The sequence below is a fragment of the Aptenodytes patagonicus genome, chromosome 2, assembly GCF_965638725.1.
Source record: "Aptenodytes patagonicus chromosome 2, bAptPat1.pri.cur, whole genome shotgun sequence".
In the NCBI taxonomy this organism is placed as follows: domain Eukaryota; kingdom Metazoa; phylum Chordata; class Aves; order Sphenisciformes; family Spheniscidae; genus Aptenodytes; species Aptenodytes patagonicus.
In genome coordinates this window covers 139,361,685-139,377,090 of record NC_134950.1, presented here as the reverse complement: position 1 = coordinate 139,377,090, position 15,406 = coordinate 139,361,685, and the positions used below count along the sequence as shown (strand labels likewise).

The 15,406-nt window shown below is 37.4% G+C and overlaps 1 protein-coding gene across 1 annotated transcript in view; it reads right to left on the bottom strand.

The window, feature by feature from the left end:
• Positions 1–324: 324 nt before the first annotated feature.
• MEOX2 (mesenchyme homeobox 2) overlaps positions 325–15,406 on the bottom strand; it is a 55,801-nt gene continuing 40,719 nt past the window's right edge. Inside the window, exons 2-3 of the mRNA XM_076331400.1 lie at positions 14,364–14,536; positions 325–1,638 (exon numbers count right to left, since the gene is read on the bottom strand). Coding sequence (XP_076187515.1) covers positions 1,414–1,638; positions 14,364–14,536 — 398 coding nt within the window. The 3' untranslated portion in view covers positions 325–1,413. The remainder of the gene's footprint in view (positions 1,639–14,363; positions 14,537–15,406) is intronic.

Here is a 15,406-nt window from a genome sequence, read left to right as displayed (position 1 = left end):
TATTCCCTTTCATCCATTTCAACAAGGTCCAACAAAATAACCCTTTATATTTGCTCTAAATCTGGAAAAATGGTTGAACAGACTCTTGTTGTTTTTGGCTGAAGACATCATTAGCTGCTAGATGCCTTTTTCCTGCTAAAGGAAAGAGTTTCCCAAATGGATCAAGGTAGAAGGTTTATCCAAGATTAAAAGCCTAAATTTGAAAACATAGCTTTGTGTTGTCCACAGACAAAGTTCCGAAAGACCCAAAAAAGGCAGAGCTGCTTAGGACTGTTACAAAAAACACTTTAAGTATCCTATGAAATCACTGTAGAGAGACCAGAATTATTTAAAAAGGATTATTTATTAAACATATTTCTTTACAAAGTACAATCAATGGTTTGCATTAAATTTTGGGTTTTGGTATTTGCCTGTATGTACACAAAAGCTTATAACAGAAAATGTGTCTTGATTTTACACACGGGACACAATACTGAGTTACCTTCATATTTTGATTTCTACCAGCATAAGCAGTTGATAATAACTTTCAGCTTATCCGCTGGTTTTTTTTAAACTGAAGATGAAGCGACAACATTTCTGCAGAGTGTCAGTATTTATCAATGTACTCAATTATGACAAAGTAGAAATGAATAATCCTTTGGCAAGTTTCCACCAAGCATGAGTGGAACATGACATTTTTTGGCAGGTTACTGGACTATCCTTATGATCCTAAAAATCATTTTTTGCAGTTCTAAGATAAGAAGAATTGAGGAGCTAGGTAAGTTTAATAATACCCTATTAGCAGCAGTTGATAGTAAATGCAACATAAGGTTTGTTTTGTCTGTCATACAAGGACGTGTCCTAGCAGACACTATTGTATTGTTCTCTACTTGAACAAAAGTATCTGCATGTATTGTATGCCTTTGGAAAAACAAAACAAAAATAAAGAGACAAAAAGCCATTTATTGTCATGAGTGACTATTGCCATCAGCTAATATGAATGCATTGCTAAAATTAGTGAAGACAGGAAAATGCTGTAAGGTAAATATATACAGAGTTAAAATACATTTCTTATCCACTAGATAGTGATTTTGTGGCACTGTGGTTTTCAGAATATAACGTCTGTTGAGAGCAATGTAATTTTCAGTGCAAGCTAAAGCAAAAATACCTGCCCGCTGTCATAAACATGACAAACAAATCTGGAATGTTCAAAGTAAGTTCGTCTTCCACTTCTCCACTCTTGAGGCACCTTTAAGACATGGCACTTACTGTAAACCATCTAAAAATCAAGAAAAGCAGACACAATAAGCCTGAATTTTCCTTAACAACTTTAAAAATCACTGCCAGAGTCACTTGCATACGTAAACGATGCCTGTGTAAGGCTTGCCAGCAAAGCATCTTTCCTGAGAACGGAGCTGGGACACTCTCTGTGTATCATAAGTGTGCGTGCTCGGAGCTGTGATCACTGTCGTGGCTGTCGTCGTTCGCTAGTGAGTCCCCCGTGTGCTGGAGACCAGCTGCGCCAATGCCAGAGAGCTCGGAGGGGAGCAACGTGCCCTTTTTCACATTCACCAGTTCCTTCTCCCGGGCTGCTGCCCCTTGCTGGCCCCCTTTTACCCGCTTCCACTTCATTCGTCTGTTCTGGAACCAAACTTTTACCTTTGCGGAAGAAAAGACAAAACGAGAAAATAAAGATGGGGTCGTTGAAGATAATAATGATCTTTCTAGCTGTAGCACAGAGCTTGAGTTTTTCCTTTTTTTTAATGTGCAACACGCTGCCTTTCTGTCTATATGGTAAAAAGCTTAGCAAGCCTTCCCTGAGGAGCAGGTGATCCAGTTTTGGGTAGGACATGAACCCTGGGATGTGAGGATAAATGACTGCAAAGGCGGGAAAGGGGTTACCGCAAGAAGGCAGACGGGCTATCTGCAGCAGATAGCTCCACAGGAAGATTTCAGAGTCCTTTAGAAAACATTAAAAACATTTGAAAAACATTAAAAAGTTAACATACGCTTGAAAAACATATTAATGCCATTTCACGGGCAGAGAAACGGGCAAAATGAAATGCACTGAAAAGTTTGCATTTCTTTCTGCCAGTTTGTTTCTGTAAACTGGTGGTAAGTTTCAGGTGGAGCATTTTAAAAGCTCTTTTTTTTTTTTTTTTTACTTGCTGAAGTATCTGAAAGAGCATTTCTTACTGTCAAAACTTACTACTTCCCTGTCTATTTCACAAATGTATTTAAATGATACTAGTTGACTGATCCTCTATTCTACTACATTTAGCCATAGACCCTGGTCAAATTTTTCAGACAAATAAATACCCCCAAAGCCAGAGGGCAAGACATTTATGAATTTGAGTCAAAATCAGCAAATAATTTCAGATGAGAGTGGAAAAGAAATTCATAGAATGAAAGATTAAAAATGTATCTGTATTTAAGTCACATTAAACCCCAAGATTTCACTCCAGCTGAAACTCATTTCCCCTCCTCCCCTTCTCTGTATAGAAAATATGGGGGGGGGGGAAGTAAACCTAAATTATTTGCACAGTTCTAAAGTACCAGCACTGCAAACCACAAGGACTTTTTTTCAATAGCCAAAAAAAAAGATGTTCATAGCATCTGTCAAATATATTAGACCAGATTAAAGGCTGATTTCAAATCAACTTAAAATATTGTCACTGAAAACAGTATGAATAGAAGACTGTTGGGTTTGATCCATTTAGAGTTAACGTTGCTAAAAAAATCTCGTGCGTGTGTGTCTGTGCAGCTCTTCACATGAAGGTTCCACAGAAAAATAAACAATGTCTGCAACTTTTCACTTGGAAAGAAAGCAAGAAAGCTTGCAATGTCGGTGTATCCTCTGCTGTGTTTAGCAGAATGTGTTTCAGAGTTTTAAAAGAAACAGCAAGGAACAGGCACAGCAGGACGTATTGTACAACATGAGTAATAGAGCCACAAAAATGCTGTTTTGCTGAATCTGTCTTATACATCCAGGAAACATTGCAGTGTTTAACCTTTACTATCACTTTGAATTTTATATTAAAATTTTACTACAATTGAACTGATAGTTAACGTCACTATCTCTATGTATGTATGCGGGAAGGAAGAGAGGTATATTTATTTTTTTATACTCTATATTCCTGTTAAAGCCAGTGTGAGCTGTTAAAGCCAATCACTTGGGAACAGAGCAAAATGATTCCAGGTTAGTTAAGAGCCTCAAAGCACAGCATTTCCTTTCCTTTAGTCAACTCATCAGAGCCAAAGAATCTGGCTTGTAAAGTGAAATAAGTGTAAAGGGAAAGGTATTTATTACTGGCTGCTGTGATGTTGGGAATTATCATACTCGGGTCACGTATCAGAGGTGTCCATGGAAACAGTTGTCTTCAAAAGGGTACAGCATTAGTACAGCATTGGCAGCTTTCTGGGGGAAGTTAAGATGTCATTTCATTTGTTTTTGGTTTTTAAGATAATGAAGTTTCTCTTGTAAAAGACAGTACTAAACTGGTGCCAGACAGTGCAGTAGATGCAACTGCAGTCATAATCTAAACATCAAAAATGATAGACTTTGGATTCAACCCAGTACCACAGAATATTACCACTTTTCTTCTGAAATAAGGGACCAGAGAATTTCATTCGATAAGTAGAAATGACAGGCTTGGAGTGATGTTTAAAAGATCTAAGCAATTCTCTGAATGTCTTTACGTCCTTGAAAATAATGTATACAAAAAGTGGTTTCAAGAAAAATAACAGCGATGCATTTGAAGCAAAAATTTCGATGCACGACCTGGATTCAACCCACTTTAACTTACTGGAACAGGAGAGATCCAGGCAAACCACCTTCCAGAGGCATCCATTTCATTTTTGGATACTTGAGAAACTGAAGCTAATACCCTACAGTCATTGTCAGAAACTGTTCTGGCTGGGACAGATGTGAGCAGGATGATTGCTGCCTGGCTCCTGATGCAGGTGCTCATTTCTGTTCTCCTCTCACAGACAGAGCTAAACTCTCACATCTGCTCGCTTGACTTTTTTGACTCCAATTTAATAAATTATTCTTTTTTGTTTTCCATTTTTTCTTACAATATTTTGTTGCTGCTGCTTTTTATAATTCAGGTCACTTCACAAATCCACAGTCGAGAGCAGTCTCTCTCTTTGAGCATTAAACCCAGGAGAACTAAGTGGCACCAGCTTCCAGGTAATGAGTAGCCGAGGACAGGCTGGGGACTACCTCTTCATTCAGATCATCTCCCCTCAGACTAGCTCATCCGACCATGCCCTGAAATGCCTCCACCAGGGATGAGTCTAGGTCAGCGTCTGTATATTAATTGATACAAAACAATTAAAGGACGATGATTTCCCTTTTCAAGAATAAATGCAAGATACATTTATAAATTCCTCAGAGGATCCAGCGTGCAACGCTATGTCTGCACATGAACCACTGTCTGGGAAACATGACATTTAAGGAAAGTAGGGCTAAAAGGACTCCAGCTACCTTTGCATGCACTCTCATAAGTGTAGGGGAAAGAGAGTAACCCTGGCACTCCCATAGGAGAATATATACTACTGACTGGCACATAGCCTGTCAGGCTTCCCATAAAGAGAAAATAGTAACAATTTAAAAGAGAAAAAAGAAAAAATCTTTAGGCTGTTTTATTAATGACTTAAAATAATCTGCATGTGATTTACTTAGAGAATATCAAGTAAGGAATTTCTTTATCTGGTATATGAAAGATTATTTTCAAAGGCTAGAAATCAATTATAGGGAAGTTTATTATTGAAAATATTATGCATTTATTTTGATATCATTTGGTGCATTAATGTACAGAGGGACTCTTATATGAGGGAAGACGTTAGGTATTTTTTATATCTATTTCTTTATGTCCTCCCTCATAAAGTACTGAAATCCACTTTTGACCCGATCCAAACTACACTAATGTCAGTGTGAGTTTTTCCATCGAGTTCAATGGACTCTAGATGAAGTCTTTAATGCTAATGTGCTAATAATATGAGACAGGTCCTTCACTTGTTATTTCCTCTAGAGATCAAATTCAGATACTGGAATTCTGAACTTCCTTTGGAGCTGAAGAGTCAATTATGGAGGGTATAGTTGTTACTGATATGTGATCCATCTATATTTTAGTAATGGGAAGGAAGTGAAGCAAACTTTGTGTGAAGTACTTCAGAGTGTCAGTGTATCTGGATTCATGGAAAACTGTGCTTTTCAAATGTACAACTCATTTGAAACTTACAGGTGTTGCACAAAACATGCATCAGAACAAAACACCCTGAGAAACAAAAAGGAGAGAGGAGAAAGAAAGAGGAGAGAGAACAAAAGAAAGAGAGAGAGGAAGAGAGAGAAAGAGCAAGAGTGAGGGAAAGGAGAGAATGACTGAAAGGAAAATAGAGAAAAAATTAAAATAAAAATAAAGGAGAGAGAAAAAGCCCGTACTGAAGTGAACTTGAAAAACTCTTGAACTTTTTTCCAGTGAAAGAACTAGCTTGTGCCATTTACAACTTTTGCAAAAACTGTATCCTTTTAAAGTAGTTTAAAGATCTACTGTGACAAGCTTGATACTGTACGTTTTATGAACCTTTTTATGCTGTTTTTCAAGTCTGTTAGCTCCAGCAGGAGCTGAGAGTGCTCACCACCTCCCAAAATCAGGTCCTGATTGCCTATTATTTATTAAAATGCACTCCCTCTTCTCCACCCTCTGACTAGCACAATTTAACTGTATAGAGCAAGCATATGTACAGAAAACAAAGGAAGTGGAGGGAAATGAACTATATTAAAGATGATGGTACCATTAACAGCTGTTTCTAAATCAGCACTTATGAGCCAGTCTATTGAGCACATCTGCTTACTGGCACGAAAGCACAGTTTCTTTTCCCTTAGTCAACAAGTTGTTTAGCATCTGCATCTCCACATCTGATGATTAGACTGTTACTTAAGATACAAGTAAATGATTTCACATTGCGCATCTCCTGATGTACGAGAGAAATGTTTTTGCTGTGACCAATTTGTTTTAAGGTCTACTCTATAGGAACCACGGGAGGAGATTCAAAACAAGGGGGTTGACATTGTTAGTGTCTACATTACTAAAGTAATCATTATATACTTATGATATATAGGTCCTTAGTAGGCTTAAGGGCCACATTATGTGCTGTCTTGCATGTATATCTTTAATACAGCTTCATGATGTGGACAACGCATCATTTTGGTTCCAAATGAGCATATCACCTGAACTTCTGATTTAATACTCCTTCTTCAATAGAGACCTTCAGTCACATTAACTTTAAGAACAGTTGACTTCCACCATGCTCTGCAGAATGCAGTTTCTTCTTTTTGATATGGGATTTTAGCATTCTGTTCTTACAGAGAAAAACTAAACAAATACTTCTATAATTAATGAGTATTTCTTAATAAAGACATTCTTGTCTGAAAAATGAAAGCATGACTGAATTCGAAGTACCTTAGTTGCACCGTCTGCTGTCTTTCTTCTTTTAAGGAAAAAGACATTTCTCTTTAAAAAAGCTCTTTTCTGAAATGAAAGATTCTTTCCTAAAATTAGGTTTTCTATTCCAGGTTTTAGTGGCATGAGTCCCAAACGAGATTAAAATTTGAGGCCTGATATCTCGCAAACTTTAAAAATTAGAAACAAGAGCACTGTGCCAGTTGAAACTATTATTTTGCTATAAGGGATGCATATTTCTAAGTATGAGTCTTTGAAGTCAGTATCCCAAATTCCATGTTTTATTACACCTAAATGATGTGTCAGGAAGACCACATCACCAAGCCTTTTAAGCATTCTGCCCCTGGTCAGCCATTGTCCATTTTCTTTCATTATTATTTTTTTAATCTGTCAATTTACTTTCCTCTAATGCAGACAAACATATGGATAACAAAAAATAACCCTGACTTTTCAAAATTAAAAAAAATTGACAAGTTTACTTCTCAACTTTCTTTGGCTCTGAAAACGTTCCTGTTATTTTTAGATAGTACATTTACGCTGCCAAGTTTTAAAGAAAGTCAAACTCCTGAACTTTACAGAAATCACTGGTGTTATGCAGCTGAAACATACCTTTTTCACATATATAGAGACAGTATTTTTGTGATAATTTATTCAAAAAGCTTATAAAAGCAAATAGGGTTGGAAGAATCAAATCTATTAATTTAAAATATTTACAGAAATGGTAGTCAGAGTTATCAGTTCACTTCGGTAACTAGAGATAACATGAGATTTTTAAATAGTTCAGCTGGATTTCAGTCATGCTGGATATATGATTTAAAGGAATTCCAATTTCTATTCCAAAAAAACCCTCTTAAAAATCTTAAATATATTTTGAGCTTAAAACCAGTTTAAACAAATCTGAGTATTAAATGTCTTCTTAGTTATTATAAAGTAGTACCAAAATACCTGAATTGGAGGAAATTAACTTTTCTTTGGAAATTAATAAGTGGTACCAGAACCTTCTGATTAAAATTGCTTAAGTCACCTGCTCACTGATTTAAAACAATCTGCTCCGTGTTACATTACAGGACTTTGCGCTGAATGTGCACAAGTACTTTGCAGCAGCTGTTGAGAAAAAGGGGAGGTTTTGGCAGGTGCACAAAGGACAGCTGGAGCTTTTGGCACCCAGGAAGGTGTAGGAGTGAGTTCTGGTTTTTCATTACATAGAAGTCAGTTGAGGTTTGGGTACTGCTTAGGTGATACATTCTCCTTTCTACCTCCCACGTTTAGACAGGGATGGAATAGACATTATATTTCAGAGGAGAGCAGTGATAGGAGTATTTCATTACAGTTTCAGAAGTCTCTGAGAGCACTCAGTTTACCTCCCTCTACTCCGTCCAAAGAACTGCCACCTTCTCCACCATCTTCAAAATTAATTTCATGATCAAACAGCTAACCCTCCCTATTCAAAACCTCTCTTAATTAGGCTTCAGGGTTAACATACTTTAAGCAGAATGGGACACACTATTTCAGGTTCTTTCCTCCTACTGGCTTGTTGTACATAATCTAAGGGAGTTTATAAAATTAGTCTCTCTTTTTTGTCCAGAGGCAAAGAAAGGCAATCTGTGGAGCTGCTGCTAGAACTGCCTCTACATTATTCTCCTATAATATATCTTTTTAGAGTCTACCTTCATCCAATTTCTTTGCATATATATAGAAATCTACAAAAGAAACACATAGTGGAAAACTAATTTGTGGGGAAGATCACCTTTAGCTAAACTTTGCATCTTTGTAGAGGCATTTACCTGCATGAATTACATGCTGAGCATTTTATTTCATGAGAAAAAATGTCTAACGTGCATCATTCTGCACCCATTTTGCACAGGTCAACTGAGTGTGAAAGTTAAAAGACGGTGGGTAGTCAAGACTGGCTTTTGGCTGAGTATGTTGATGCTTTTTTCTGCTACTACTTAAGTACGAAGAAAGGCAAATGTCAAGAAGCGGGACTCGGCAGAAAGCAACTGACTACCAGCCCATGACAATCCTCTAGGGCTCTATGGCTATGGAAGCCATCTCCCTGCCCAAGTATGAAGCACCCTCATTTGTATTCACTTAAACTAGTTCCACAGTTCATGCTTCAAATCTGGAGGGACCTTTTTGCCTTCCAAAACAAGCCAGTCATGAGTCTTTTGATGGTAACCTAGCCTCAAAATCAACATCCAGTTTTAAAGCTAGTAAGCCTCAAGAAGCTGCAGCTGTTTTCAGCAGGGCCTGCCTTGAAGAGAAGGAACTAGTGAAACCAGAAGGAGATTCTACATTTTTCAGTGCCCTGCATAAAAAAAGATCTCCTTTATTCTACATGTTCATTTGTACCTCTCCAATACCATTTGTTCCTCACTGATTTCTTCTCTCTGTTTTTTGAAGTGACCATGAATGACAAACCTTAAAAGCTCTTATCTCCTTAAACAGGTGACAGAAGAAGCTGCATCTTTCCTGACTTGTGTCTAAGAAAGGGTAGGGGTAGGGGACAGCAGAGCCTTACTCACTTTGTAAAAACAGCCGTATGAGCTGCTAATATTTCTGTCTATATCGCGTATGCAGCTTGGCACAGACAGAGGTTTCTCCCCACCCTGAACCCCACGGGGTTTCTCTGCAGGTGTAGGGTCCATTCAGAACTAACAGCTTGAGGCACTTGGATCTTTGCACATGGAATTGCTTGTTTGAATTCAATCAATACTGCAAAAGTAAATATGCCGTTTGAAGTTTTGCCCTGTACTTTTTTTTTAAAGAATTATCGTACAGATCAAAATTATGCATGAGTTATAATTAAGTTTGCCAGGAGAATTCTTTCCTAAGAAAGAACAAACTGAGTTAGCACAGTAACTCTTACTGCTGGTATTTATATTGCTTAAGACAAATATAAAAGTATTAGTGAGTTTTATTTTATTACAAGTGTTGCTTTAAATAAAACAAACAATCCAAATGATTTCAAGCCACACAGGCTCATTATTATAGTGTGTATAGAGAGTGCTTAACACATGGAAGCTTGGAATGAGCAGCTGCCTTTCAGAGAAGATATGACAGCACAATAAATCAGACAGATACAGTCAAGCTTGTCCTACCAATCCATTGTTTGATTTTGTCTGAAAGTATACAGGGGAATAGTTTCACCACCTAACCTTAGAAATCTAGCTTCCTAAAGTAGGAAACTAGTCACGCTGTGTGATGCATGGAGAAACATTGACTCTTCCAGAGGTGGTTCAGAACAAACACCTAGTTGAGGAACACTGAACTCCCTGGTTTCTCACCCAGATGACTAAGGGGAGCTACTCTTACCTTACCAGTCAAGTCTAAAAAATGCAGTGATTAGCACTCCCCTGAGCTCTGCGATGCTGAAAAGGATTTTAATGAAGTCACTTGAAGGATTGAGGTAACCTGGTCTGGAGGAAACTTTTCTAATGGAAAACTTCATTTATTTTTTGTATAGTCATAACAATGCAGTGCTACAGTGTGGGTTATGGCCCCATTGCCCTACGTACTATACCAACATTGCCCAAATACATTTAAATAATAATGCTGCCTGCTTCTCTTTCTGGTAGAAAAAGGGATTACAAAGCTTCTTCCTTTGTCACTCATCCCATGTTTTTACCACGTACATGGAAGCCAAACACAGATGCAAAAGCACTCTTCATTTTGACAAAATTTTGTCCTTTGTCTATGCAAAATCAACAGCTTCAGGCCTTTTATAAATGATTGGTGGCTTCTGGGCGGGTATTGGAAATTAAAGTTAAGAAGAAATAAACCTTGTCATTGCCATCAGCAGAATTTAATCTGACTAGGTGGGATTTTCCGTTTATGTTGGCAAACAGAAGCATTACATATTTGGACTGTTTATTCCGGTAACCTTAGCTAGCCTGCAGAACTGCAACATTACTCTTTTGATTAGCTCCATGCAAAAAGATCTGCGAGGTGGAAAGATCTCCTACTCTTTCTATATTTGGCAGGACCAACTCAATAAAAATGTCCATTTTGCCACGCCTCTGATACCCCACTGCAGCTGCTTCCTCTCCTCATCCCACAGTGAGATACTAAAAAGTTTGCGTGGAACCTTCTCCAAGTTTATCTGGATGTACAAAAAAGCCAAGAACGCGCTTGTCAAGGTTACAAATATCTAGGGAGCTAAGATAGTTTTTAGTCTAACTGGCTCTTCAAAATATAATAGAGGCCTGCCAGCTGAAAATTATTAACTGCTGCCTGAGCAGGGATTGCGAGTGCACTCTATAAGAGGTGGAGCAGGAATTATATGTACCTATACTGCTGGAATTCTTACAATACCGTAATAGAGCCCTCCTACCACCAGATGTGCTTATAATGCTCTCAAAGTGCACTCTTAATATCTAGGCAATTGAGGCACTTATTTCATTTCATCCTCCTGTCTTGTAACTCAGGTTTCCTTTTTAGGGAGTGATAGGATTACTTCCTTCTCCTGATCCATATGTTGTCAGGGTTTTTCTTCATTATTATTTTTGTGAAATGGCCTTCCATGAGTCATTTTTGTTTGAACTCATCTTGTAAGTTGTTTCAAAAGTCAAATGGAGCCTTACTTTGATGACTGTAGAAAACTTTAATACCCTTATATAGCTTTTTAAATATGATCAGACATACGTTTTTTTCTACAGCTTGTTTAAATGCCAGAAAGGTAATTATGAAGTGTTGGTTGGTCAGTGCCTCTTTTAAGCTGCGGCGTATGGTTGAAATTATCACTATAGTCAAGAGGAAGATGGAGCTTTCTTAAGATAATAGGCTCTGTGATTTATCTCACATCTTGGGAAATAACTGAAAGTTGTAACTTTAGGATGACCCAACAATACTTGCCCCAGATTATTTTTTGTTCTTCTGCCCTCTGAATAATATGATGCTTGTCATTTTTTAAAAACCTAGGAAAAACAGTTATGCTAAACAATTAATTCCATCAGGGGTTAGGTCTGCTCTCAAATCTATTTTCTGAGCAGATGTGTTAGTTCACCCAATACCCACTGCTGGTTTTTGTCATTGTATTATCTGAAGCAAGTTTCAATTCTCTGTGTGCAAATTCAATGTTTCATGAGAGATCAAGAGAGCTTCCATAGGTCTACAGCCTGTGATGAGATTGAGTTTATCACTTGTGTGTTCACTTACTGCAAACAAAGGAACTACTGCCTATCAAGTACCATTTTCAGCAACGCAGCCTTTGGGGGAAAAATAGTAAAGGAAAACTGTTCCAGAAATAGTAATTTTCTAAAAATGTTACCTCACTGGAGAGTCTTTTTTTGGAATTCCATCAATATATTTTAATTCAGTGATAATAATTTTAGAGAAAGGACTGTTTTTGTTGCATCTGTTTAAGATAGGTATCAAATATGATCTCCTCTGTTGGGACAGCTAGTAAAAGAAAGTAATAACAGCAGTAAGTAAACAAATAAATGCTGTTATCCCACTCAAGAATAATCATTCATTCTGCTAATGATGGAAAGACAGGTCCTGAATATAAGTTCAGTCATATTGGAAAAAAATAAGAAATATTAGTGTCACACCAGATTAACCCTGGAGTATTTTTTTTAAGTCACTGAAGGAATGCTGATGTAAAACAAGTATGCAAGAAGAGTCAAGCCTTTTGATTTACTGCATTCAACTTCTGAAGACTGCCATATACCATGGAAACCCACAGCCAGTTCCATGCCTATTCACACCATTTTTCCATCAAAGCAATACTTTTGATTTTAAAAAGAGACATTTCTAATTGACAACATTGGAAATGACATCATTACTTGGCTTAGTAAGATTCAGAAACTGAAAAATATGTCCAGAATTTCCTCTCAATTTTCTTTTTGTTTTCAATTAACAATACAGTTTTTATGCTACCATTTTTTTTTTCTCAGACCATTTTATTGTGGCATGATACAGAATTGGACTCTATCAAGCTAAAAATCTTAATGCTTTCCTTTTTTAAGCAAGGGTGGCTTTAAGCAGGAAGGCAGGAAGGCAGGCAGGAAGGAAGGAAGGAAGGAAGGGAGGGAGTTATCTCTAGCAGCTCAGTTGTCGCTCTGTGATAATCTGGGGAAGCAGAGAAGAATTAGATTACATAATTAGATAGACTAATTATAATTCTGTAGAAATTATCACAATTATCAGCAGAATGCTTAGAACCCATATTATGTGACAGCTAGAAAACAGCAAGTGCTCCTATGACTTAAATGAATTCTCTGCACTTGTGTAGCACAGGCTGCCTTTTCTCCTCCAGAGACAATATTCAATATTTGTCTGTCCCTTTTCAGTATGTTAAATACTTTTAGTTTAACTATTTCCTTTAGGATAGTGAACTGTCTCTTCATTTAGTTGTACTACCCAACCTGATCTTTGAAGAAAAAAGAATTTATCAGGGAGAATAGTTAAATTCCAGGCCAAATTCACCATTATTAAATATGGGGATATGTTTTCTGAATTCAGCTGACTGATTCCCATCAAATTGGCGAGCAGATATTTTTTAAAATTTATTTATCATTGCTCAGTTCCACACCGACTCTACCTTTGTCACTGAGACAAGAATTCATTCCTCCTCCCCTTAGCTGTCAAAATCAGGTGTGGAAGTTAATCTAATTGTCTCAGCTTACCTTAGTCAGTGGAAATGAAAAAGGCAAAATTTTATCAATTCATTGATACAAAATGGTGTGCTTTACAAATATAACAAACGTATTTAAGTAACTGAAAATGACCCCAGTGGAACCTGGCAACGTGTTCAAGTCAAACAAGAGAAATTACTGGCTGCTTCTTGACAAGCTGGAAGGGACAGCCATTCTCTAGAAGACTTCAAACTAAAAAATTGTTTCATTTGCTTGTGTGAGTAACTGTGTGTTCATATGTATAGAAAAGGCTGGATTTTCACTGAGATGCCTACTTATAGCAGGTGTTAATGAAACTCAAGAAAATTGCAAAAATTCTCATATCTAGAGTTCACAAATCATGACGCTATTTTGATACCTTCCCTTGAATATATCATCATCTTACTGATTGTATCTAAAGCAATCCCTCAATCTAATATTGATTCCTGAAGAAAGGATGACTGGCTATCAGTGGGAAAAGCTTTCAATTTTAATGATAAAACTGTAGGTAATATTTCATCAGATCTGGTGTACTTGCGTCCAGTATTCTAAATGTCTTTACTAAAACACTTTTTTTAAATGTGTATGTTGATGTAATTATTATTGGAAATGTGACTTGACTACCTTAGTGTGTTGGGATGAGATCCTGAAACACTTCAGTACATGCTTAACATGAATATTTCCATTAGAAATCAATGTGGCAACATGCATGATGAAACTTGAGCACGTGCAGAAGTGTTTCCCGGACCAAGGTTTGGTGAGCAGGAAACCTATAACAGTGATAAGAAATTCCATCGTCCCCTCTGCTTTCACAGTGCAGGGTAAGATAAAGTGGTTAAAAATGCCTGTATTCCAGTTTTGCTGGTGTTCCCATTCTTGCTGCCATCTGGAAACAGGATGTTCAGAAACTCTGGACAAATGGCAACTGCATATATTTAATAGACTAAAACAAGATGCTCATATTTGTTGCATGCATGCAAATCAACTGCTTGGGCATGCAGTTTTTGGGACCTACCGCTTCTTCAGCCACATCAGTGTGGACAGATTAGAAAAGATGTGCACCAGTTTAACAGATATATTACTCATGCTTTTATCTTCCATCTCTGCCTACTAGATGAAACTAATCTGTAGCTGGCACATAGAAAAATATAAATTACTTGCATATCATTTTGCTATAAACATTCAACCTGATATATCAACATATCTGTTAATAACATAAACAAGAGCTCTGCTGTGAGGAGCTACTAACCACTGGTAAATATTGGTCAAACATTTAAAGTCCATTATTTTCCATCGGTACCTGTCTTTCAGTGAGGTCAAGGTTTACTGCTATCTCATATCGCCTCAGCCTGGTCAAATAGTTATGATGAGCAAATTCTGCTTCTAGCTCTCTGATTTGCTCCTTGGTGAAAGCTGTCCTTTCCTTCCTGGGTTTACTGTTGACCTCTGACTTGTAGTTTCCTTCTTGGGAATCTGAAAAAAGAGATGAAAAAATGGAAGTAATGACAAGTGTACAGCTAAATAGGAAACAAACCCAAAGATAACAATGTGCTTAAGTTACATTCTTCAAACTTTCTTCTCTCAGAAACACACCCTTGCTTTCATACCTATGGATTCTTCACTGTCAATCAGGAAAGCAGCAGTAATTCTGACAGTCGTGAGCTGCTGCTTCCATTCATGCACGTCAAACTTCAGCTTAAAACCTTGCAGTGTTTCATTTCCTAACAGTTCTCTGCAGAATTTCTGCAAAGCTTCAACTCCTTCCCAATTCTGGCAACTCTCAGTGCATCCAACCAATACAGGATGTGTATCATTTGACTAGTGTCTTAATGAGTAATACTTCCAACAATCCCTCTCTCCTATCATTTCACTAATACTTTAAGCCAAAGCTCTATTTTAAAGAACACACTTCAAGGTTTAGTCTAGTTACACTGTCAGGGAAAGGTAACAGAAAAAGCATAGGAAATTCAACACGCATCAAAAAGAAATCGGTGAGCATGTCCTACGTGATAATGGGATCTCCTCCTACTCATGCCAAAGTGCAGGTAGGGAGGTTATGCCACAGCTGGTATCAGTATAGGAATTTTGTTACCACTACAGCTCATTACCTAAGGAATACTCTGGCCACATTCAGAGGAGCTTTGCTGAACGTTTCATTACCCCCCTCCTCATTCCTTTTACTCTCAGAAACAGGTACATTTGGTCCTCAGCCAAACTACTGAACTCAGTGACAGTCATTCTGTTGCTGTCAGTGAAGTCTGTTTAAACACGTGAAAAGAGATCAAACTGTAAAAAAAAGAAAAGAAAAAAAACCACCAGAAAACAAAGAGAGAGTGGAAAGAA